Source organism: Littorina saxatilis, linkage group LG8 (genome assembly GCF_037325665.1).
Source record: "Littorina saxatilis isolate snail1 linkage group LG8, US_GU_Lsax_2.0, whole genome shotgun sequence".
NCBI classification, from domain to species: Eukaryota; Metazoa; Mollusca; class Gastropoda; order Littorinimorpha; family Littorinidae; genus Littorina; species Littorina saxatilis.
Window position 1 is genome coordinate 44,496,898 of NC_090252.1, and position 27,019 is coordinate 44,523,916.

The 27,019-nt window shown below is 39.6% G+C and overlaps 1 protein-coding gene across 1 annotated transcript; it reads left to right on the top strand.

Moving 5' to 3' along the window:
- Positions 1-1,969: 1,969 nt before the first annotated feature.
- On the top strand, positions 1,970-26,907 carry LOC138973670 (peroxidasin-like; the record flags this gene model as incomplete). Its single annotated transcript, XM_070346402.1, is given in 10 exon segments — positions 1,970-2,368; positions 2,989-3,155; positions 4,291-4,507; positions 7,762-7,861; positions 11,115-11,278; positions 13,446-13,541; positions 16,627-16,743; positions 17,081-17,102; positions 18,320-18,392; positions 19,944-26,907. Coding segments are annotated over 10 exon segments (1,490 nt in total), but the record flags the coding sequence as incomplete, so codon positions are not given.
- Between the last annotated feature and the right edge of the window lie 112 nt (positions 26,908-27,019).

A 27,019-nucleotide genomic window follows, 5' to 3' on the forward strand; every position in this document is an offset into this window, starting at 1 on the left:
AATAACTATGCATACATGAAAGTTTGAAATTTTCAAGTTTCCATAAGCGACAATCCTAAATGAGAGAATTAATCGATTGTCGATCGTGCGTTGCAGAAGAATCAAAAATTTCATAATGGCGCCGATCATGAGAACACATGTGCTGCTCAAACTTTGCACCAGATCAAGCTTTAATCAGCAAAATATCGCAAAATTCGTCGATGAATATATGCTACAATTGTCAAAAAAGATTTTACAGGTCTCAAACAGTGAAGATACAGCGTGGTCTGTCGTGAGTTACGTCTCAAAAACCGGAAACGAATACGATTGGGTGGATAAATTCTCATTGTCTATTCACATGACCGGGTCAAACGTCATGAATGGAACTTTCCACGGTGTTCCCGCGATCTCACAACGCGTGTGTGATAGGCAATGCGGGATTTGTCGTCTGCTGTGGCCATGCTTTCGTGCATTACAGATGGAAACGAAACAAGGGTGGGGTACATTCAAGCGCGATTATAAGCTGAAATAAATTTGTTTCCTACCGTAGTGCTGTGTTTTGAAAACCTAAATGTTGTTGAAATAAATAAATAATGACTTTGAATAACTTTGAGGTTTCCTTTGTTCAGCAGATCACATTTTTTTATGAAGTTGAAACCGGAAACGACGGTAACCCACGATTACGTGTTTTCTTTGCCGATCAAACTCCCAGAAGAAGAAAAATAGATGTAATTCTTGAGTGTGTATGTCGAGAATAATCCTTCAGCCGACCCATAAACATCACAATAAAATTCACAGAGCTTTATTCTCCATTATGTACAGCTGCAACACAGACTGGTGTATTTTTGTCCCAGTTTTAGGTGCTGTTTTGGGGGCATTTTGGCTAAAAATTAAATCGTTTAAAACCCACAGCAATGTTTGGAAACCCAAACTTGGTTGTTACAGTAAGTCAAATCCATCCCCTTTGACATCAAAGCATCCCCTTTGTCATCCATTGCTCAGAGATATTGTGACAGTCATTCAAAGTTGACAACCCATAGTATTTCCCAGTATCTAGGACGTGCACATATATATATATTGCACTACGTTGCAAGCCCCTAGAGCAAAATTTTGATTAGTGCTTTTGTGAACAATTGACAAGTGGCTCTATCCCATCTCCCCCCTTCCCCCGTCGCGATATAACCTTCATGGTTGAAAACGACGTTAAACACCAAATAAAGAAAGAAAGACAGGCTTTACACTCACAGAGCATTCACATAACCTTGACCTCTATAGGGACTCAGTCATCCCATAAAGCACTACGAAGCTTTGACCAATTGAAATCCCCCATTTATTGATTTAATGATTTATGATTGTGTTTGGCAAGTCTGGTGCCAGTGGTGGTGATGACACGTTTTGTGTGCTTTTTATGGTTAATGTTTTTGAGTTGTTGCTGTTGATGCAATGTACTGTGTAACTTGTAAGTGTTGTTAACCTTTAAGAGACTAAGAGTGGCACAGTGATGGCGCTAGTATTTTTTCAAACCGGTACGCACTTTTATGATGCAGTCCAGAAAAAAACCGGTAGGCTGGTCATTGGAACCAACTCGGAGTCCAACTCAGAGTACTGGATTTGTTGTTTTACCAGCGAAAAAATCCGGTAGTTTTAAAAATCAACCGGTAGGTCATACCAGCAGCCAATTTTGTTCCGATATTTTCTCATTTCAAGTTCAACTGGTAAAAAACCGGTAATTACCAGTTAATGCCAATACTGGTGCCGTGGTGGTATTCCAAACCAAAAGCTAAGTTACCCAGAAACAAGTAAAATAAATTAAGGATCCATGGATTAGGCCAGGAATTAAAAGATGGGGCAATGTCCTTAGAATAACAAAGCATTTTAAAATCATAAGTTTAACGTCTGAGCTCACAATCAAAATCATATATCACAATTCACATTTTGATCCAGTTACAACTTACATTACAAGTTTTAATTTGATTTAAATGTGTTGCAGGTTGCGCCATCATCAAAGCAGCAACAGTGGATGTATCATACAGACCCCAGCCAGCAGTTCTGGGAGTCAGCCAGACAAGACTGCACTGTCAGTACAAATTGGAACAGTTAGAGACATTCTATGGCCTGTCTCTTTATGATGCTGAAACTCAAGGCAATTTAATTGTTGAAATGGCAGCCATCGACACAAACAGCACTGTTGTATGGGCGCCTGGTGCACCCCAAAACATTAAAGACAGAGCCAGAATCATTGCATCCCCAGATGACAGATCTCTGGACCTTCAGTTTGATACCACAAGGTGTGAGGATTCAAATAACATCGTCTACAGGTGTGAAGTGGAGTACCAAGCTAACAGCACCCGTCAAATTGCGGGAGGCACTGTTTCAATTGATGTGGAAGGTAAGTTTAAAGTTTCATAACTTTGCTGGAGCCTGTCACTAGCGTCAATGTTTTAAGTCATCTGTAATTGTAACTGATGGTTCTGAATTAACAATGTTCCTAATCTTAACAAACATGTGCAGCTATTGATAATGATAAAAAGAAAAAAACCATTGAGTGACTGAAAAACATTTTTTAAATGTATACGAGATTTGATTTTGAAACCAAAGATGCTGCTGGTGCCACAGTCTGTACTGTTACATTGTGCAAAGTTCTATGCTTTGATGACCTAGGTTCTCTTGCTTCGAACATTAATGTGAAAATTCTTGTTGACTTACACCTAATTTCAATTTCATGAGCACAGTAGCATCAATAGCATGACATAAAGAAGGATAAACTGGCTCTAGTCTAAGTCTTACTCACTCTTAGTCTTAGTCTTATGACCTTTTAATTTGATTAATGATTTCTTAGGGTAAAATTCAAATCAGTTATGGGAGAGTTTTTATTTTTATGGGCCAGGTAATTTGAATTTGAAAAGTGGAAATGTTTCAGCTTCAGCATCTCTTTAGTGAGTTTGTATACATTTGTGTTTATGTTGTTTGTTTGGTTACTTTAAATCGTTTGTTTTCTGTTGATTGCAGCTCGACCCAAAGCCCCTGCGATGTCAGTCATGCCCACCACAGAGAACGTGACAGAGTTCACAGAAATATCGTTCACATGTTCAGGCAACGTGGGCCGCCCTGCAGGCTCCTTTCACTGGTACACATTCAACGACGATGACGGCAACATAAACAATGTCACATTGCAGGTATGAATCTATCATGTGTCAGTTTCCTTTATGTGTGAAAGTGAAAGCATTTCAAACTCAAAGACAGGGATACAACTGTTGTTTGTGACTTTGGCATTGGCCAACCCCGAAACTTCTTTCAAGTCACCAAAAACTTTGCCATTGATCATTTCGGGTGATCTGACAAACTTTTTGTTCACTATTGGGGAGTGGAAATGCCCAGGACTGCGTTAAACTTTCAAAAATGGTTGACAAGTTGTATGACCATTTTGACAAAGTTTCTGGAAAAGATAAATCCTGGCAACGTCACTAAAACTCAAAACCAAGCACTTGCCTTGCTTTGTCCACCTCTGTTGACTTGTTTCAATGGAAGCCCTGTTGTTTGAATTCAGTTTCATTCATTGGACTGGTCTGTGATAGGAGCAGAGATTGATATTTTTGCTGCATGTTTGGGCTAACTTCTGGTAAGTTAGAGTGACTGAGTCCCATTGAAGTTTTGTTTTGTTTTGTTTGTTTGCTTAACGCCCAGCCGACCACGAAGGGCCATATCAGGGCGGTGCTGCTTTGACATATAACGTGCGCCACACACAAGACAGAAGTCGCAGCACAGGCTTCATGTCTCACCCAGTCACATTATTCTGACACCGGACCAACCAGTCCTAGCACTAACCCCATAATGCCAGACACCAGGCGGAGCAGCCACTAGATTGCCAATTTTAAGGTCTTAGGTATGACCCGGCCGGGGTTCGAACCCACGACCTCCCGATCACGGGGCGGACGCCTTACCACTAGGCCAACCGTGCCGGTTTCCCATTGAAGTGATATCACAGAGTAAAATTAAAACTGCAGAGAATGGTGAACATTTTATTTTTTTACATTCAGCGTACAGTGGCAATTTCGAAGTACGGGTAGCACAAGATTGCAGTTGCACCTTAGTTTTACTGTTATGGTGTCTTTCCATAGCAAAAGCAAATCCAAAAGAACAATAACCTGTGGGGGGAGGGGGGGGGGGGGGGGGTTCTCATGCTTCTGGTTCTTCATATTTGTCCCATCAGAAGTTGGTTGAGGGGGCCAAATGATGCTTAGTTTTTTTCTCCCAGGCCGAAGCTTGTAGCCGTGTTAGATTCAACCTTTAAAATGCGTTATTTGTTTTCAGGCTACACAGGGCACCGCCTCTCAAGGTTCAGGAGCAGACAGCTGCACTTTTAACAGTTCCAGCGTTCTGACGCTGAACGTGACTCGCAGAGAGCAAGGCAAACGTCTGGTGGTTCGCTGTCGTGTGTATCACCCCACTCAGGCCAACGTTGTCTCCTCACAGTGCCAGGATCCTAGCACAGATTACTGTGCCACCAGTCAGCAGATTGATGTTCAGTGTGAGTCATTGATTTCTTGTTCAAATGTTTTACTTTCAAGTGCTGAACTAATGAGGCAGCATGAGTTCATGCCACATGTTTAACTCTTAGCGTCCTGTACCGCATGAAACCGCACCTATGTCAGTCCTGTACCGCACGAAACCGCAACTCGCTGATGCCATTTTTAGAAATGACCTCAAAGGAAGTTGGAGCTCTTCTGTGCGAGAGAGAAGGTTTAGTCCACTTCCGGAAACGTTCTAGTTGCGTCGTCTGTTCCCGCTGACTGCAGTTTTCTTTGTTTGGGGTTGTTTTAGCGCAATTTTTCTCGGATTTTTTTCTGCACACCTTGTGGCCGCCATGGCAGATGATGCGTCCGACAGTGGATCAGAATTTGGCGATTTAATCGATCAGTTAATCGCAGAAAGAGCGCAGGGACTTGGTGTTGACAACCAGAGTGATATTTCAGTGTCTACAGTGCACACTGCCGATCTCAGTGATTTTGATTCGGAGGTAGAGATCGATAGTTCTGAGTCCGACGCAGAAGTTGACTCTGATGCAGAATGGGTGGACATTATTGAGGACTTCGAAAAAGAACCTTTTGAAAGTGAATTTGGACCAACTATGCCTTTGGGATTAGATGCCAAACCAGTGGAGTATTTTCTTCAACTTTTCCCGGAGACATTGAAAACTGTTGTGGAAATTGCATTCTGACTGACATTAGTTTTGAAGTGAAAACTGTGAATAGAAGAAAACGTGACTTATTGGTACCTGTGATTTCGTTCATCAATAATGCATTATAAAGTCATCCAAAGGTCAGTGGTGTGCATGTTTACTTCTTGGCATGATGTCTGTACACTTTAAACACCACAACATAAGAAAGTTGTCCATGAAAATGTTTTATTAACACACACACATATAATAACACCTGCAATTGCTAATTAAGTTTAATTTTTTACAGGTAAAAGGGTAAATAAAACTAAAGTAACATACTAGGCATGTAGAACAACCTAAGTGCTAACCTCCCCTAAAATATAAAGCAAATCTATCAACAAATACAAAAGTTACACACATTTTGCCGAGTAACCCTATTTATGGCTCATTTTCACAAATCCTTACAGGATATGAGCATTACTCTATAGAGAACAGTACAGGATGCTAAGAGTTAAGTAATCAGACATGAGATTTGTGCTTAATTTTACGATTTTCCATGAACTTCAAGTTCAAAACCCTTGCTGAAGAGCACTAGAAAATAGGTTTGAAGTAATCCACAGCTTTGCTCTTTATTAGTTAATTCAGTAATTTTGTTATGGAGTGGAGACCAGAGGTGATGTGCATAAGAATGTTACCAACTGGGTGGGAACCAGTTGCAAGGTAGGATTTCTTGAAACCACAAACCAGTGTTGCATGGGTGTTACTCTTCCGGCTTTTGCCGGATTTCCGGTTTTTGAAAAAATCTGAAGCCGGAAATTCCGGTTTTCCGGGTTTTCAAAAAAAAAAGAGAAAAAAGCTTTGTTTCGCTAAGTTGAAATAACGAGCAGCGGTTCCGATCCGACTTTTGACACCGGTTCGCGTGCTTTCTCGGTTCGCTCCCTTGGATTTGCCGCCATCTTGCTTATTATAATTTGGTTTCGTCGGTGTCCAGAAACTTTCTTTCAAACTTGAGCATTTTGGACCCCTGCCTTTCAGGTTTTTTGATTTTTCCCAGTAACACCCATGGTGTTGGCCTCTGACTTTGGTCATGAACATACTCTTTTGTCCATTATCCTATAGATTTGACGTAGGAATTCTAACAAAACAAGTTTTCGTAGCCAGGACTTTTGGGCCATACATATTTCCAATATCGGTCAAACTGACCTAGATTGTCCTTAAAAGTCTAGGAACAACAGTGAACAGTGGAAAAACAATATCAGTTTCAACCAATCAAATCTTGCAGGTGGTTCCGACCCAGCTAACAACTGTAGCCAGAACATCAGCCCAGAATCCTTTGTCTAGTAGTACATGTAGTCGTAGTTATGGGGTAACTAGTGAGTAATTAATGCAGAAACTAAAGCCTAAAGAAAAAATATGTCTGTTTCCGGTAACATCGCCGAAAAAAATAGAGTCGGTCGGTGTTTTTAAAAAAAAATTTTTAAAACCTTTTTCTTACGTTTTGTTGACGTCTTTTTACGTGTTTTTTTTATTACCCGGCGTCATTGGCCGCCATGTTTTTTTCACGTGACTACGGATCGTGGAAACGGGAGGTAAGTCTCTTTGATTGTGAAGTCTCATCGACCGATTACCTCCCGTGTTTTGTTTTGTTTTGTTTTGTTTTGTGTGTGTGTGTGTGTGCGAAAAGCGAAACAAAACTTTAGGGTCGGCGCTTAAAAATAGGGTCGGTCGGGTTACCGGAAACAGACATATTTTTCTTTTTGGCCTAAAGCATACACTGCAAAAAGTGCATTAGACGATGTTCCAAAATAACTCAGGATTTTTAGCTGTCAGGTAGAGTGAGAGCCCCTTTTGTGGGGTCAAGCTTTTTGAATACTCTGATGTGTATGTTGTTGTGCAGCATGCGCTCAATGTTGTACCCGTTTCTTGAAAGAAAAAAAAAATCTGTTTTCACAAATTTTCAGTATTTCACGGTTTGTTTCAGCAGTGATCGCTGGCCTGTTGTGATTGCGATGTGTTTTGATTGAGGTTACAGGGGTTAAAGAAAACGCACGTGCTTAGCGGACATTTCCAGTGTTCAGCAAGCAACCGGCAGCAAAGTGTGGTTCGGATACACATGTGCATATTTTTGAAAGAAATGGGTATAATATCGACTGCTGAAAAATAGCTTATGCATCAAAGGCATATGTACGCGCTCCCGTGTTTACAAAGTGTAGTTTGCCCATAATCGATGTCAAACGCACCATAAGACCATGTAATGACGATATGTTGCCATGCGCGGACCATATACATGCATTACAGCTTGTTTTAGAGTCTCAAAAACTTTGGATGTAAACAAAGACGCGGAGTTATTTCCCTTGCGTCAACGCTACCTCTGTTGGCAAATCTATAAATAGGACGATCCAGATCAAAATGAAAATTAACATATCTCAACATTGAAGGGGTCCTAGACCACAATATTTTGCAGGGAACTTAATTTAGCATGTCTCCAGCTGTTGGTAAAGCAATTAGCGTGTATAGTCATCGAGTACATATGGCTTTAAACTTACAGCCTGCATATGATTAAGATGAAGGTAAATGTGTTTTTTTCTGGGGGAAAATCATGACTGTGAGTTTATCACTTTCAGACCCTGTTGAAGTGAGTGTGAGCAGTGATGCTGTCACTGTGGAAGAAGGAAAAGGAAGAACTATTACCTGTATTACAAGCAGCAACCCTCTGCCTTACCGGTAAGTGAGTGTGTGTGTGTGTGCGTGTGTCAGTGTGTGTGTAGTGTGTCAGTGTAGTGTGTGTCAGTGTAGTGTGTGTGTCAGTGTAGTGTAGATGTGAGTGGAGTGTGTCAGTGTAGTGTGTGTGTGTCAGTGTAGTGTGTGTCAGTGTATAGTGTGTCAGTGTAGTGTGTGTGTGTGTCAGTGTAGTGTGTGTGTCAGTGTAGTGTGTGTGTGTGTCAATGTAGTGTGTATGTAGTGTGTCAGTGTAGTGTGTGTGTGTGTGTCAGTGTAGTTTGTGTGTGTCAGTGTAGTGTGTGTGTCAGTGTAGTGTGTGTGTGTCAGTGTAGTGTGTGTCAGTGTAGTTTGTGCGTGTCAGTGTAGTGTGTGTTTAGTGTGTGTGTGTAGTGTGTGTGTGTGTCAGTGTAGTGTGTGTCAGTGTAGTGTGTGTGTGTCAGTGTACATAGTGTGTGTGTGTCAGTGCAGTGTGTGTATGTCAGTGCAGGGTGTGTATGTCAGTGTAGTGTGTGTGTGTCAGTGAGTGTGTTTAGTGAGTGTGTGTGTCTGTCAGTGTGTATGTAGTGTGTGTGTGTCAGTGTATGTGTAGTGTGTGTCAGTGTAGTGTATGTGTCAGTGTGGACAGAGGAACAGGATCAACTATTCCAGGTGTACCTGTAACACACGGGCCAAGCCTCTGCCTTGCCTGCACCCTTAAGTCAGTGTGTGTGCTTAGAACAACAAATGTGGATTTTTGACTCACATGCGAAGCAAAAGTGAGTCTATGTACTCACCCGAGTCGTCCGTCCCCCCCGTCCGTCCGTCCGTCCGTCCGGAAAACTTTAACGTTGGATATTTCTTGGACACTATTCAGTCTATCAGTACCAAATTTAGCAAGATGGTGTATGATGACAAGGCCCCAAAAAACATACATAGCATCTTGACCTTGCTTCAAGGTCAAGGTCGCAGGGGCCATAAATGTTGCCTAAAAACCAGCTATTTTTCACATTTTTCCCATTTTCTCTGAAGTTTTTGAGATTAAATACCTCACCTATAAATGATATATAGGGCAAAGTAAGCCCCATCTTTTGATACCAGTTTTGTTTACCTTGCTTCAAGGTCAAGGTCACAGGAGCTCTTCAAAGTTGGATTGTATACATATTTTGAAGTGACCTTGACCCTGAACTATGGAAGATAACTGTTTCAAACTTAAAAATTATGTGGGGCACATGTTATGCTTTCATCATGAGACACATTTGGTCACATATGATCAAGGTCAAGGTCACTTTGACCCTTATGAAATGTGACCAAAATAAGGTAGTGAACCACTAAAAGTGACCATATCTCATGGTAGAAAGAGCCAATAAGCACCATTGTACTTCCTATGTCTTGAATTAACAGCTTTATGTTGCATGACCTTGGATGACCTTGACCTTGGGTCAAGGTCACATGTATTTTGGTAGGAAAAATGTGTAAAGCAGTTCTTAGTGTATGATGTCATTGCTAGGTTTAGTTATTTGACCTTGACCCTGAAGGTCAAGGTCATGTAAAGGTCAAGGTCAAGCATGTGAGTCGTATGGGCTTTGCCCTTCTTGTTGTTTGTTGTACATTTGTTATATAGAGCTTAAACAATGACCACGAGTTGATTACTGGAAAATAAACCACGAGTGGGTATTTGCAGCCGCTTGGTAATTCACGAGTGTGCTCCGCACACTCGTGAATTACCAAGCGGCTGCAAATACCCACTCGTGGTTTATTTTCCAGTAATCAACGAGTTGTCATTGTTTAAGCTATTTATACAACGAACAACACGGGTCGAACATGCAGTCATGCAGACGACATTTTGTATGCAATTTCATTTCAGCCTAATCACTCGGAGTGTCAAATGCGCGTCATTCAAATAGTCCCTATTCTTTTACTTTATTCTTAGTCTCCGACTCGTCGGCATTATACTTGTCTGGTCTAAATATCGGACCCCATTGCTACGATTAAAACACAATAGCGTTTATATAGCTATTCTGACATTACATTCTGTGTTAAAATCATGTTTTTGTCAGCAACAAGGACCAGAATGGTCCATGTCGTTGATAGCAGACGACGGTTCCCTTTCCGCATGAAGCCACGGAAATAACCGAACATTGAAAAACCCACGGACATGTATTACGGAGAAAACTCGGGATAACCGGATGTTTAGCATTACGTCAATATGCTAGGAATCATATGACGTCATGACGTATCGTGCTTGCCTACGTAGATTGTATATGTTCGAAAGTCTGACTTCTGTTGTGAATTCGCGTGGTGAAGACTGCGGTAAATCTGTAGATGATAAGAGAACAAGGATTGTCTCAGAAGAAACGACTAAATGTTTCAGACCGGTAACTTCATTTCAACATTGCACTATATAATGGACGTTCTATGTGACAGGAGAGTTTGCTGATTTTGTGTTAAACATTGGAGAGATCGTCTGCTAGAATCAGAGATAGGTCGCTTCAGATTGCAGCTTCTGGAAATTTGCAAGGTTTGTTGCCTGTTAAAGAACTGGATTTTACACGTACAGTAAGCAACAACAAAAACACACACAAAGCAAATGGCATCGTCTGTCGACTAGTCACAGAACTTGACAAACCTGGCGAGGTATGCGTGTACTTCATACACGTCAGCCATTGTTGTTACAGTTTTGAGTCAACGTTGTACGTATTCTTCCGCAACAGGGTCCAATCGTCTGGGTTTCAAATGTTCTAAAAATAAATTCTAGTGTTGATTATTTTTTAGCCCTCTTTATTCTTACTTCGAATAATCCACGTGTGATTTTTTGTGTAATCAAAGTAGTTCGTTCTAATTTCTCACTTGTCTAAAAATAATCAACTAGATTTAATCCACCCCTCGGTTGCATTGCAGGAGTTGTATAAAACGATTTTAAGGTCATTGATGCCTCACCTTTTTTGGTTTAAATGGAAGTAAGTAGGGAGACCTTAAGAAGGTAGCTTCCATAATAAGAAAATAGTCAAGATAAACAAATTAGTTCCTCCCCATCTACCCCATGTTTATATATAAATTAAAAATAATATGTTTTAAGTACCTGACATTGACATACATAGTCCCTCCTCCCTTCCCAATTGTATAATCTCACAGCTCTATTACTGTTTTAGGCTTATTTTGGGAAGCTTGCTTGGTGTTTTTGTTTGTCTGTCTGGTAATTCTAAGTGTGTGTGTGTAGCTTTGATGATGTGTATTCTTTGTATTGCCACTTGTGTATTCCTGATATTGTCCTTTTCAGCGTGGAATGGCAGAAAGAAGGAATCAACACCACGCTTTCTTCCAGTAACGATCTTACGCTAAGCAACTTAACCCTCAGCGATACCGGCAACTACGTCTGTACTGCCTTCAACATGATAGGGGCCACGACCAGAAATGATTCTAGCACCGTCTTCGTTGACGTCCGTAAGTGTACTTTTTATGTTATTCATCAATTAGACTATTCAATCAATCAATCAATGAGTCTTATATCGCGCATATTCCGTGGGTACAGTTCTAGGCGCTCTGCAGTGATGCCGTGTATATCGCGCATATTCCGTGGGTACAGTTCTAGGCGCTCTGCAGTGATGCCGTGTGAGATGAAATTTTATACGGCCAGTAGATTGCAGCCATTTCGGCGCATATTTACCTTTCACGGCCTATTATTACAAGTCACACGGGTATAGGTAGACAATTATTAACTGTGCCTAAGCAATTTTGCCAGGAAAGACCCTTTTGTCAATCGTGGGATCTTTAACGTGCACACCCAATGTAGTGTACACGGGGGGAGGTTCGGTCACCGAAGAGAGTCTGCACACAAAGTTGACTCTGTGAAATAAATTTCCGCCGAATCTGGGATCGAACTCACGCTGACAGCGGCCAAGTGAATACAAATCCAGCGCGCTACCGACTGAGCTATATCCCCGCCCAGCAGTGACTTTACAATGAAACCTCCCTTATATAAGACCTATAGCTAAGTTTTTCAGATTTTTTTTTAGGAATAAGTGAAATGAAATCAGTTCAGTGACTATGTTACAACTCCAGAAGAAGAATAAAGAAAGATAACCGCACTGTGTTCTGTGCTGGTGTCCCTTTGTTTGGAAAATTCCAGAAATTACTGGTTTAGTTGAAAAAATGACCAGTTAGGTTGTATGACTGTGATGGCTTAACTGCTGTTGATGAATGTGATGTCACTGGTTTAAAGACTGGGATGAATCAGTTAAAAGTGTATAGTACCCGCTATTACGAGCTAGTCGTGTGACAGAGAGTTTTCTTGCACACGAGACTGTAGATGTTTCACGGCGGCTTTAGCCGGAGTGAAACAGCAGCAGTCGAGTGTGCAAGAACACTCTCTGTCACACGACTAGCTCGTAATGGCGATTATGTCTCACAGCTTCAACAGAGGAGAGAACAAACACGTTTTGCGTACTCACGCTTGATAAACCTAAACACAGGAGCAGCCATTGTGGAGAGATCTACTTTTTGACGAAAGTGAACGAACAACTATGAATGACGTCTCGGTATATGTGAATGACGTCACAGTCATCGTCACAGTCTGTATCTTTTGAAGCATTCCATTCTTCATGACGTCTTTCTGTGTCTGCATCCGCGAAATGTTTGTTCTTTCCGGGGTCTTTGTCATCTATGTTCAGAACTCTGTCCTTCTAGTTTCAGACTAACAGGCCTCCTGAGCGAGCCACTTTCCAAGGGAAGCTAAACTCGCGTATGGAAACAGTACTGTAGTCTGGGATGCCGTTTTCAGTATTCTCAGCGTTGAAGAATTTGTAAAGAGAAGACACGACAACAGCAAGAGAAATAAAAGTCGTGTGTGCATTTTGGGGCTTTTGGAGGGACGATTTCGAGTTTGAATCCGTTCTTGCACATGCTCCAAAGCGTGTAACATACAATCTTGCACACGTTTGCTTTAGTAGTGGCAAAGAAGGAAAGCGTGTGACATATATAAATATAAAACTGTATGTATTGTTTGAACACTGGATTTTCCTTCTTTGAGCCATGTGACGTCAGAGGCCATAATTGTAAAGTTATGATGTTGCGCTATATAAATGCTCATTTATTATTATTATTATTATTATAAAACTTCATATTTAGGCGGCCAGCCGAGACAACAAAATAGTGCATGTTTGTGTGGGTTCAATCATAAAAACTAAAAGGAATTCTAACCAGAATCGATTGATACATAAATGTTATATGTATTTTTGACCAAAATATGACATTTTACACAGATCGAGACAGTCATTGTTCACCTCGACCGCTAGCGCGGTTTCGGAGGTACACTGACTGTCTCGATCTGTGTAAAATACAAATAACGTATAGTGTTCTGGAGAGGGGGAAACATTTATATCACATTTGAACTGGTTTTTTGGTCATTAATTTAATTTAAGAAAAAGGTATTTTGCTGAAAGTTAAACTTTCATTGAAAGCGCATCTTGGATATTTCCATAAGTATGCACAATTTTACGAAGATGCATTGATAAACAGTAAACATCAAAGATACGGCTTTGACAAATTTTTGCAAAAATGTTCACGTCATGTGCCCCCTTAATTAGTGTGTGTGTTGTTGTGTTTCTTTCAGAGAAAACCACTACACCCCTACCCACCACCACACCAACAACAACTGCCAGCACCACAGGGTCAGGTGCTACTGAGACAGGCCAAGTCAGTAAAGCAGGTAAAGTATATGTTTGTAAATTTTATATTTCTGTGTTGATACATGTACTGTTATAGCTTTCTCTTTCATTTTTTGGCACTCTCTGTCTTTCTCTCTGCCCATGAATGTTTGTCTGTCTCTGTCTGTGGCTGCTTTTCTGTCTGTCTGTCTCTCTGTCTCTCTCTCTCCCTGTCTCTCTCTCTCTCTCTCTCTCTCTCTCTCTCTCTCTCTCTCTCTCTCTCTCTCTCTCTCTCTCTCTCTCTCTAAGATTAGAATAGTCCCTCTCTGGGCGAGGGCTGGTTGAAAAGAAGCTTGTTTATATTGCTTATGCCACAACCCTCGTAAAATAAAATTTGATTTGATCTCTCTCTCTCTCTCTCTCTCTTTCTCTGTCTCTCTCTCTCTCTTTGTCTCTCTCTCTCTGTCTGTCTGTCTCTCTCTCTTTCTCTGTCTCTCTCTGTCTGTCTGTCTGTCTCTCTCTCTCTCTCTCTCTCTCTCTCTCTCTCTCTCTCTCTCTCTCTCTCTCTCTCTCTCTCTCTCAGTTTCTGCATCCTTCGTTTCTCTCCATATGGGCTTTTTCTCTGTGTCAGGCTGATCATTTTTGGTATGTGATTAAAGGCAGAGTAAGCCTCCCGTAAACCATCAAAGATACGGTCAGGCTTTTACACACAGTACAAACACCCTTTCATTTAAACACTCACAATTGAGAACATCCTAGGTGCCCTCCATAAAGAGCGAACAATTTTCAAAGAATTTATTTTTGCGTGGTTTATCTTACCCCTGAGCCATCGTGAACCCGTGTGATCCAGTTTTTCCCCTTTTCACAATGCAGTCGTCATAGTTAGTCATGCGACTCGACGTGAGCTTATCTACAATAGCACGTTTTTTATGCACGAAACAACGGCTGTGGTTCACAAGAACTCTAGCGATGGCTTTTGACTGTTGAGAGGAACGGCGATTTGCACTGATAAACCGGGCCGTCTGCTACGACCCTTGCGTGACCCTGCTTCCGGGCTTTTCTTTTTTTAAACTTTCACAACTTCGAATTGTTCTGATCTTGTCTTGATGAAAAACGAATTCTTTTATGATTAAAGAATGTTTGTGTAACAAGCTGTCAATTTATTATTTAGATTTTAAAAGTTAGGTCTAGCGCAAAAACGAGGCGCCATTGTTGTAGAGGAGCAAGTCCACGAAAATAAATTCTTGGAAAATGTCTCGCTCGACAGAAAGCAGCCAGGATGTTCCCGTTCGGTGAGCGTTCAAATGGAAGTATGCTTGTACTGTATTTAGACGCTCGGGGAGCTCTGTGATGGTTTACGGGAGGCTTACTGTGCCTTTAAGTGGAAAATGGATCTTACCCCATGTAATTGTAAAAACCCGGCCAGAACTGAGACCACGAGCAGAATTGTTTTCACTAGGAGGAGTGACTTCAAAAAAATGCATAGACTTTTAAGATTCACTTGTAATTCTACATAGTCATGAGACCAAGGGTAGGGCGGGTGGTGGCGAGAGAGGTAAATGGAGGGGAATTGTTTACAGTGCCCCCGCCCCGTGTGTTAGGGGGAGTCCCAAATTGGTTGGGACGAGAAAGAATTTACCCGATGCTCCCCAGCATGTCGTAAGAGGCGACTAACGGATTCTGTTTCTCCTTTTACCCTTGTTAAGTGTTTCTTGTATAGAATATAGTCAATTTTTGTAAAGATTTTAGTCAAGCATTATGTAAGATGTTAAGTCCTTTGTACTGGAAACTTGCATTCTCCCAGTAAGGTAATATATTGTACTACGTTGCAAGCCCCTGGAGCACATTTTTGATTAGTGCTTTTGTGAACAAGAAACAATTGACAAGTGGCTCTATCCCATCTCCCCCCTTCCCCCGTCGTGATATAACCTTCGTGGTTGAAAACGACGTAAAACACCAAATAAAGAAAGAAAGACGTGTGCGGGTCTGTGAGCAGTGAGCGCCAATGTTTAGCTCAGGCACCGTCGCGGCTGGGGCGCTTCAGTTCGATACTGAACATTGCACCCTCATTCCAGGAAAATGCACCGCGCCATTCTGGCCTTCTGTTCCGACTTTCGTCCTCATCTCCAAGGCAGACTGATAACGTTACACCAGCCCTTCAGGCTCAGGCATTTCCAAACGCTCGACTAACGACTAGACAGTGTAACTTGTTGTGGTATTCAGTGTGTTTTTTGACTCACATGCGAAGCAAAAGTGAGTCTATGTACTCACCCGAGTCGTCCGTCCGTCCGGACGTCCGGAAAACTTTAACGTTGGATATTTCTTGGACACTATTCAGTCTATCAGTACCAAATTTGGCAAGATGGTGTATGATGACAAGGCCCCAAAAAACATACATAGCATCTTGACCTTGCTTCAAGGTCAAGGTCGCAGGGGCCATAAATGTTGCCTAAAAAACAGCTATTTTTCACATTTTTCACATTTTCTCTGAAGTTTTTGAGATTCAATACCTCACCTATATATGATATATAGGGCAAAGTAAGCCCCATCTTTTGATACCAGTTTGGTTTACCTTGCTTCAAGGTCAAGGTCACAGGAGCTCTTCAAAGTTGGATTGTATACATATTTTGAAGTGACCTTGACCCTGAACTATGGAAGATAACTGTTAAAAATTATGTGGGGCACATGTTATGCTTTCATCATGAGACACATTTGGTCACATATGATCAAGGTCAAGGTCCCTTTGACCCTTATAAAATGTGACCAAAATAAGGTAGTGAACCACTAAAAGTGACCATATCTCATGGTAGAAAGAGCCAATAAGCACCATTGTACTTCCTATGTCTTGAATTAACAGCTTTGTGTTGCATGACCTTGGATGACCTTGACCGTGGGTCAAGGTCACATGTATTTTGGTAGGAAAAATGTGTAAAGCATGTGAGTCGTATGGGCTTTGCCCTTCTTGTTTGTATTTTGCAGATACAGACAATCTGGCCATCATCATTATGATTAGACAGTGTAACTTGTTGTGGTTTTCAGTGTGTTTGTTTGTTTGTATTTTGCAGATACAGACAATCTGGCCATCATCATTATGATTAGACAGTGTAACTTGTGGTTTTCAGTGTGTTTTTTCTTTGTATTTTGCAGATACAGACAATCTGGCCATCATCATCCCAGTGGTGATTGTCGCTGTCATCATCATCGTCATTATCATCGTTGCTATTATCATCGTGCGCAAACGGAAGACTAGGAAAGAAGTAGAAGGTGAGTGTTATGCATAGTTAGTCTTGTGCCTTGGGCTTGTGTGTGTGTGTGTGTGTGTGTGTGTGTGTGTGTGTGTGTGTGTGTGTGTGTGTGTGTGTGTGACGTTATGTGTGTGCGTTTGTCACTGTGTATGTATGTGTGTGTCACTGTGTGTGTGTGTGTGTGTGTGTGTGTGCGCGGAATGTTCTGTTATAATCATTGTTGCTGTCAGCTGTGGTGTTTTTGTTGTGTATTTATTTATTTATTTATTTTTGTATTTATGAATTGAATTAATTTAGTAATTAATTAATTTATTTATTCATTCACTTATCTATCTATTCATGTTTATTTGTTTCAGAACCACCAGAGAAACCATTCAAGTGAGTAGACCTTTTTTTCCCCCTTGGTAATGTTCCAATATGATACCTTTTGATTTATTAGTATTGCCTGAATTGTATTTGTTTTTTTCTCTCTCTCTCTCTCTCTCTCTCTCTCTCTCTCTCTCTCTCTCTCTCTCTCTCCCTCTCTCTCTCTCTCTCTCTCCTCTCTCTCTCTCTCTCTCTCTCTCTCTCTCTCTCTCTCTCTCTCTCTCTCTCTCTCTCTCTCTCTCTTCCAATATACTTTTTGATTTATTAGTATTGCCTGAATTGTATTTGTAAACAATTGAAAAGTTATTGTGACTATGTGTGCCAGAACAAAACACAGTTGGGGGGGGGGGGGGGGGGGGGTGTGAGTGTGAAGCTGGGGAAGAGTACGCGTACCCGTATTTGACAGACTACAAGCCGCGACTTTTTAAAAAATAAAATCGCATTGCGGCTTATGAAAAGATGCCGCTAAAACGTTACCTAAACTTGAATAGCATTCACCTAATGGAAGTGGCCGCGGATTTTCATTTCGCTCGATTAGCGATTACCGGTACTTTAGTAGCTCTCTACTCAAGACTCGGCGCTTTTCTCTTTCTTTTGCGAATCTTCATTTGTCAACAAGTCGTCGTGACAAGCGTACAGAGAAACACCGGATGTATCAGGATCTCGCGCGCGCGAGATTTTGGTTTTTTTGTGTCTCGCGATAGTTGGAGGAGCGAGAGCCACCATGTTGTGTTTTCGTCTGCTCGAAATGTGCGCAAAAGTTGTAAATCATCCCAAAAAAGCTTATTCCGGGCGGGACTACATGTGTGTGTTGGTTACAAATTGTGTGTGTGATATTTTTCTTCAAACTTTTTCACTTTTCTTCTTTGTTTCACTTGTTTATTCTCGGAGCCGATTTCGCCAAATACCGTACTTTCGTTTGCCTGGTTGTTTTGATTGATTGACACGATCTGATTATATTTTTTTCGACGGCGGCTAATATAGTGACTCGGCCTATACGTGGCTCGTCCCAATTTTTTTTTTTAAAGTTGGGGGTGCGGCTTATAAAACGGTGCGTCTTGTAATCCGTCAAATACGGTAGTCTAAATTACAGACTTTTCTACATCTTGGAATTATCATCTTTTTAGAATGTTCAATCGATACATTCCAGTATATAAATATCATACTTGTCTTTGTTTTTGTAGGTTATCCCAGTATGTTGTGACATGTGGTTTTTTGTGTGCTTGCAGCAACCACTCGGGAATCAATGCGGCACAACCAGACATAGTAAGAAATCCCTACACTACCGGTAGCTATGATCACGTGAGTCTGCAATCACACATGACATCTTTATCAGTTTATGTAAATGAACATTTACCATTTTTCGGATATTTCAAAGTCCGAACTGATCAGGTGTGGGGTTATTATCAGATCAGCACTAGAAGGATGATTTAAGCAGCAGTTTTGCTCACTGGAAGGAATTTCAGTAACATTTAAAAGCAGAGATTTGGGAATCTCATTTCTTTTTTTATGTTAAACTGCTCATTTTTATGAAAGTGCTCGATTATGGTTTAAGTATTGACAAAGTCTAGAATGTATAAGCAATTTTTGTTATTTTGGAAATGTGAATGCAAGGTTTCCATTGAAGGTGTATTTTAAGGACAGCGGCACCTGTAAAGTTTGATTCCTCAGCTGACAGAACACCTTCCAAAAAGGGACACTTTCTTTTGTCCATCATGTCAGTGTGCTAATTTGAGCAAAATAATGACAGTGGTCATGTAAGGACACCTGTAGTTTGGGGACACTTTAGTTTAACACTGTTTTATTTCATCATCCATTGGTATAACATGAAATATCCATTTTAGAATCAGTCTTCTTCTTCAGCGTTCCAGAATTTGCAGGTTACATGTGAGCCTGTTTGCCCATTTGGGTTCCCCAAACTATACTCTGAGAGCATAGTCAGCTTCACTCCGCTTTCGTTGTGTAGGCATGCTGGGTATTTTCGTGTTTCCATAACCCACCGAACTCCGACATGGTTTACGGGATCTTTTCCGTGCGCACTTGGTCTTGTGCTTGCGTGTACACACGAAGGGGGTTAAGTCACTAGCAGGTCTGCACATAATTAGAATCAGTAATATTAATAAGCTCCAAGCTTTTGATAATGATGATAATAATGAACACTTACTGATGGCCCCTTCTCATAAGCATTCACAGCAATGTAAAAACAATGGGCATGTGCATGAATACAAACAATATTTTTGTAATAAAAGGGAAATTTCTGTCAAGAGGGTCTCCTCTTATTACAGGTCGTCGCTGGCCTTCGAAGACCTCGTATCTTCAAAATCATAGTTCTGAGATAATGACAAAAGAGTGTTTTAAAAATTCAAATTCCTCTTCACCAGATTTTTGTTTGTTATAAAGCATAGGTAACAACTCGATTAATGATTCCTGGTCGTTTCTAGACAAATACAATATTTTGGCGAGTTTAGATCAAAACGTGTAGATACGAGGTTTTCACTTTTTTTTTTTGAATTTAAGGAACAATTACGAGGATTTTCAACAGACTCGCAGGGATTCAAACAGACAATACGAGGTTTTCCCGCTAATGTCTCAACACCCAACGCAATACGAGGTTTTTAAAATCAGGGGAAAAAGACCTTTGCAAAATAGATATAGTTACAAGCTTTTCACAGATGATAGGAAAAAAATCAAGGGACGGAACCATGCAAAAATCCGAAAATCGGGAAAATGTAAGTTACGAGGTCTTCGAAGGCCAGTGACGAGGTACAGCTGTAACTGGCAGCATTTCACAACTTTTTCAGCTGTTCCTACATATTTGTATTTCATGAAACTTTATTTCTGTGCATGTTTCAGCCGAACGGGATGAAGAACGAAGATGGGTTGGCCTACGCAGAACTGCAGTTTGACAACAAACCGCGAAGCAGACGACCGCTGGCCATTGACGATTCCCACACCGACTACTCTGACGTGAGCATGCCACAAGTCTGAGGGAAACAAAGACGACCGTGACTGGTATGGCCTTTTGAAGGTCAAAGACAGTTGTGAAATGATCAAAAAAGATTACAAGGTATAAAGGGCACAAGTGATAACACAGGTGTATGTTAGTTTTCTGTCATATTTCGGCCGTTTTCAGTGTTGAAGACAGTACGAAATGGTCTGATTTGTCTAAAAACTGACATAGATCTAGAAGGGATTTTTCTTTCATGAAAAAATTGTATGTGTCAAAAGTATTACATTTCTGAAATCAGGACACTTGTGACTGTTTTTTGTGGGATTTTTCAACAGTTTTAGGGTCTGGTAACATACGGATTTGTTGTTTCAATTTGGCAACAAAAAATTTCTTGCTCCAGTGGGTTAGAGTTTAAAAAATGTTTCATATAGCATGCAAAGAAAAGACACACACCAAAAATGCACATCCACTACAAATTGCATTCTGATAGCTGCCTTTCATTTAGCGATCATGCAAAAATAGAACCCACACGACTTTTCTTTAAAGTTGAGTGGAACATTGAGTGGAAATTGTTTGAACCAACTTGTTTTGTTCAACTTTTCTGTGCCGTGTTTTACTCGCCCTCAACGGAACACCCAAGAAGATACATTTGTGACGGGTCATGTCTCCGTCATCAGACGAACAAGAACTGTGAACACATGCTTGGATACCAGATTGCTTGGATACCCGGTTGCTTAGATACCAAGTTGCTTGGATACCAAGTTGCTTGAATACCTTATGCATGGAGTACGAAGGAGTTGTCATCGTCTTGTTGGAGGACTTGATGTGATGAAATTTGATAGTTGACACAGGTCTTTTGTAATGGTTTGATTGTGATGTTAGATATTTTTCTTCGCTTTTTCAGGGCATGACATTTTAGTTTTACAAACTGATGAAAAACAATTGTCATCATTTTCACCAGTTTTCATTCATAACCAGCTGGGTAACAAAAACAATGTTCATTTGTGACAAATCAAGGCAGTGAATGGGTTTGTGCTTTAGATAAAACATGGTATTTGTCAAAGTGCAAGCGGTTCAGTCTGTTTATTATTTGACATTTGACATCACACCCAAGTATGACGTTATATCTCGAACCTCTGACGCACTTTGGTCGATATCGATGAAAAAGAAGACGATAGGCTCCCCTTGGACCAACAAAAAGCTGGTCTGTCAACAAGCCACCAAACATCTTATAACAGAGTGTCAGTTTAGCTTAACTAACTAAAGACAGCAGAAAAGTTTTCCTTATCTAGCAATTTCAATAATAATCTGCTTGAACAAAAATGTTTATAATACAGTGTGTGACTTTTTTTCTAGCTTGTGGTTTTGATTATATACCTTCATGGTTTTAACAGCACATTGTAACAGTGCATGTCCAGTCATATATACCTGCAGTGCTGTCGGTAATTGTCGATTGATCGTAGCAGTGCAATGCTGGTACATGTATTGTAAAGATTTCACTTTTGCTCCCTTTTAGAAGGAGGAGGGAGAGTGAGAAAGCGGGCTGAACATTTTATGACGAGGCCATGTGCCCATGTCAGACACGGAGAGAAAGAGAAAGAGAGTGCAAATTTGAGAGTAAATGTGTGTGTGTGTGAGAAAGAGAAAGAAAGAGTGCAAATTTGAGAGTAAATGTGTGTGCGTGCATGTGTCTTAAAGATGTGTCTGTGTGTTCTGATGCAGCACAATTTATGATAGTTGACACATTTGGATAACATGGTGCTCAAAAGGAGTTTGTATGTGTCGCTCGCACACTGACTTGGACATACCGCTTTTAGTTTCTGCACTTGTTCCACTAATTTTGCACCGATTTATTCATGTTTTTAAGAGGGTTGTTTGCTGGAGGATTCTGTTTAACTTTAAATCTTGAATGTTAGCATATATTTCAGTTTTAAGTACCCCTACTCTCTACTGTGAATTTGCCTTTAATTTCGCAACAAGGAAAAGGGCAGGAGTTGGTGGGAGGGGAAGTTTGGATAAGAATGTGACTGAAGTATTGCTCTATTGCGTTTGTAAAGTCAGTCGAGATGTACCTGTTTGGAATTAGACTTTAACCACACATATTCATTCCAGCAAAAACTGTTGGATACCAACCACGCAGCTTCCATTTTGCATGTATTTGAAGCATTTTCAACATTCTAAGCACCGATTAGAGTTGCACCAGAGATAAATTAACTTCATAATTCGCCTCGTCATATGAGCATTTCTCTTGTTATCATTGCTTCTTCATTTTGATGTCCACAGCATTAAAACATCTAATTTATTCTAGGCAAGGATCACATGACTTGATCACATTGGATCCAGATGAAAAATGTTGAAAAACGCCATTGCATTACGTACTTGTGTGCTTCCTTGGCATTTAAAGCTCAAGATTTCAAGTAGACAGTGAAGGACCGAATCACGGTCCAGTTGGAAAATAAAATAAAAGAAGGGAAACATCGGAGTATATAACTGGACCAAATAAAAAGAAAAAAGAAAAAGAAAAAAAAAGTATTTAATCATTTAGACAGGGCTAACCTCTTTCCGTTTTTTGCCGGAAATCCGGTTTTTGAAAACTGTTAAAACCGGAAAATCCGGTTCCTTAAAGTATAATTTAAAATTTTAATTTTATTCATTAGTTTGGAAGGTTGATGGAGGCAAAATGTGTATTACTTGATAATTTATTAACATACATTTTCGTACCAGGAAAGGCGGTTCTTTGGCCCTGCCGCCATGGACCCCGGCCTTTCAGGTTATTCACATTTATTTGGTGTTGGCCCTGTTGAGATTTTGGATTTCACATTCCGTTGGTGTATTCACAAGCAGCGACCGGTTTTGCTGCAGGGTGCACAATGTAATGTATACAAGCAGAACTTTCTCTCCAAAGTTTAGCTTTGGGCAAGACTTGAAACACAGGTTTTGAGAGTTTGTTGTTTTGCAAAAAGTAGGAAATGTCATTACTGGTTGGAGTTATTTTCACGGCTGGTTACTGGTTGGTTCAAAACTTTGCAGGTTTTGGAGTCATTTTGACATTTTATAGAAGTTTTGAAATGGAAGCTATTGATTGGTCGATTCAAGACTGTGCAGGTTGTTAGGATACATTATTAAGTTGTCTGTTGGAGTACATGGGTTAAATTTTAATGAGTCATCGTGAATTGGGAAATGCTTGATGATGTTTGTAACTGACAGTGGAAACTGAGCTCTGCTTTTAGGATCTGTGTACAGGAATGAGTGAAGCTATGTAAATACGAAAGAGTGCGTTTGTGTGTGTGTGTGTGTGTGTGTGTGTGTGTGTGTGTGTGTGTGTGTGTGTGTGTGTGCGTGTGTGTGTGCGTGCGTGCGTGCGTACGTACGTGCGTGCGTGTGTGAGTGTGCGTGAGTGTGTGTGTGTGTGTGTGTGTGTGTGTGTGTGTGTGTGTGTGTGCGCATGTATGTGTGAGTAAATGTGTGTGTGCATAGGTACACTCATGCAATAATGTTTGTGTGTATGTTCAAATCTATGTGTGTTTGTGTGGATAAACAGACATACATGAATGTTTATGAATATGTGCATGTATATGTTCATGTTTAAACGCGCATCTGCATGCGTGCGTGTGTGTGTGCATGCATGCATGTGTACACTCGTGTGCATGAATGTTTTAGTGTACATGTGTATGTGTTGATTAACAGACATACATGAATGATTATGAATATGTGCGTGTATATGTACATGGTTAAACATGTGGGTTTTTTTTCGATCGCCCATATGCTTGAAGTGTTAGCAATGCTATTGTGGAACTGTATATATTTTAAAATAGTTTTGAATGAATAGAGATGCAGGCCTGATGGTTTGACCAGTGAAACTTTGCCAATCAATCATTTTCATCAGCATCATTATTTGAGGAAAAAATTTTCATTGCACTGTGTACATAGGATTGAAGATTTTTTTTCTCTGGACTTACTGTGTTTTTCTGTTGCTATGACGAATTCTTGATTTTGATGTTCCATGATGCAGCTAATTACTCAATTTACTGCGGGTTGTAATCAAAACAATGTAACAAAGTGTATAAAACTGCAGCAGACTTCTGTGTAAAATATTTGAATTTGTCTAGATATCATATTTCATTCCATGTAGAATTTTCTATATCACCCTTTTTCTCTTCATTTTGTGTGTTTTTATTGGTAGAATTTCAATTTCTTTCCTTGATTTAAAAGCCTTTTAAAATGTGTGTGTGTAGTAAAGGTGTAATCTTGATCTGAAGAGCATGTGATAAAATATTGTATAGCAGTCAAAATGCAATGTTTTCATATTGTAGAAAAAAAATAGGTTGAGGTATTTTATGAGCAGATATGTTATATTTTGAAGAATATTTGCAAATTCTTCTTCTTCTTCTTCGTCGTTCGCTATTTGCAAATTGAAATGTATGATGCATGAAAAAAGTTGTCAAAAAAAGAGAAAAACTTGCATGCAATAGTCTCTTCAAAAATGATTCAAAAAAAAAATAGCAACAACAACCCAGCAAGCATTGTATTCCATTCATTTGTTTTGGTATAATTATTGTCTTTGCCACTATGAATCTAGGTAAGGTTTGTGTTATTGTGATCGGTTGAAAACGACGTTAAACACCAAATAATGAAAGAAAGAAAGTGTTATTGTGATTAAGAATTTTTTCCTGACTGAGTAAGTTATCATTCCCTGGAAAAGCGATGATGCTTTTCATGGCACAATTTTACACTAAGAATTTAAGTTTTTCGTTTTGCCTTGACATATTTTTGTTTGTCTAACAATGAAAATCTTTTTTTTTTTCAAAAGGCAAACAATTATTATTTTTCAGATACAGTTATTTTTACAACATTCCTACACATTTTCCTTGATTCTATTTCTAAAATTTTCTTCACCTTAATTTCATATGGACATTTAACTTTTTATTCACTTAATTTTCCTTCTAGTTTCATAGTGATAGAAGTGATACTAGACTAGCTTCAAAGGCAGCTAACAGGTGTGACTTTCAGATCCAAATCAAAGCGTATTTAATTATTTAAGGAGACTTATTTTCAACGAGTTATAATTTTGTCATTCCAACTTTTTCTTACCAGGATATTTTCAATCAGACTTGGAAAGGGACAGAGAATTTTGAGTGGAGTAAGGGAGAGAATTCATGAGTGACATTTCCAGGAAGGGTTTATTTCCCTTTATATGTGGTAGGGTTCTTAAAACTGGGCAAAAAGCTCCAACTATGTAATTGTGAGAATTGTTCCGTTTGGTTCTACCACAGGTTGGTGGAGCTGCCATAATTTTTTTTTTTAAAGATAGACTTGTTATACAGAATTTCTCTTGAGGAGTGGATACGTTATTTTCAGCACATTTCAGAATGTGTGACAGCATGCTTTTTGTCAGTTACTGTATCAGTTACATCATTTGTATCGGTTACATTAATTTAATCACTTCGGTTGACCATGATATACCAAAGATATGTCTTGTAAAAAGTTTGTTCTTCTGTTGTAAGCATGTAATACATTGCATGATTTGTTTTACGTGTATTGTATGTTATCATCAAGGGAATCGACAAGATGTTTGTTACACAATTCTATCACAGGTTCTGTCATAAAAGTATAACCCAGTTTCATTTGGTTGTGGTTTTCAGGTTAGAATTTTATTCAGTTTATGGAAAGTTTGGTTTTATCGGCGTGCATGCACAATATCTTGTTCTTGTTTTTATTCATCTCTGAGGTATGGTGACCACAGACATACACACACACACACACACACACACACACACACACACACACACACACACACACACACACACACACACACATGTAGATCCATTATATATATATATTAGATTTTTTAGAGAGAGCTGTTGGATGACAATTTTGTGTCATGATAGTAAACTGCAGACTATTGTATTTTACAGGTTTTTGTTTTTTTTGTTGACAAAACCTGATAATTTGATGTGTAAGGTGTATTGTAAAGCTATTTCATTCCTGTTATTTCCACTCTGGTTGCCATATTTTATAAATTGCGTGAATTCGTATCCCTCCTCTCCCAGTTCATTAATTCATCTTGGATTATCCATAAGATTATCGTGAACATATTTGGATTTTATAATTTGCGTGAATTCGTATCCCTCCTCTCTCAGTTCATCCATTCATCTTGGATTATCCAAAAGATTATCACATTTGGATTTCCTGTAAGGACTTTTATTTCTTGTAGAATGTATATGCTTGACATATCATTCTCTGTAGAAAAAGGTGAACATGTCTAAGGTTTACATATCAACTAAAGATGAAGCATATCTTGTGACCAAGCGAAAGTCAGCAAAACTTCAGACATATCAATGAAATGTGCCTATAAATGAACTCAGTGTTTATCAGACTAACATATCATCAATATTTCCTTCCAGATTTACTTATCAGTTCAAGAATTTTTGAATTTTTCACGTTGAATATTTCCAATACATGTATAAGCAAAAGTTTGTACAAATGTACAACTCAATTACAGTGCTCATTTTTGGACATTTTGTCATTTTCAAGATTTTTGGAAGTGTAAGACTAACATGTGTGAAGTGTGTTTTTGATGGTTATTATGTGGATGTAATTGCCAAGATTTTCACACGCTAGCCAGAGAAATAAGAATTTTATGTTATGCAGAGATGTTTTGCTTTGAGATTTCAATATGTTGTTTGTTTATTTGTGTTTATGATGTTGAATGCTTGCTTTTGTGTTTGGTTTTAAGATACTTCAGAACATTTGAAGCAAATTGCCTTTTTCTTTGCTTTTCGTTTTTGCGGCTAAGTTACGTGAAAGTCCCAGCTTTCTGTTAATGTTGCATTATTAATAATTTGTCATTAAACAATTTGTTTATTATTTCCGTGTTAACTTTCATAACTTTTTCATCTTTTTTACATTTAGTCCAAGTTTTGACTAAATGTTTTAACATAGAGGGGGAATCGAGACGAGGGGAGAATCGAGACGAGGG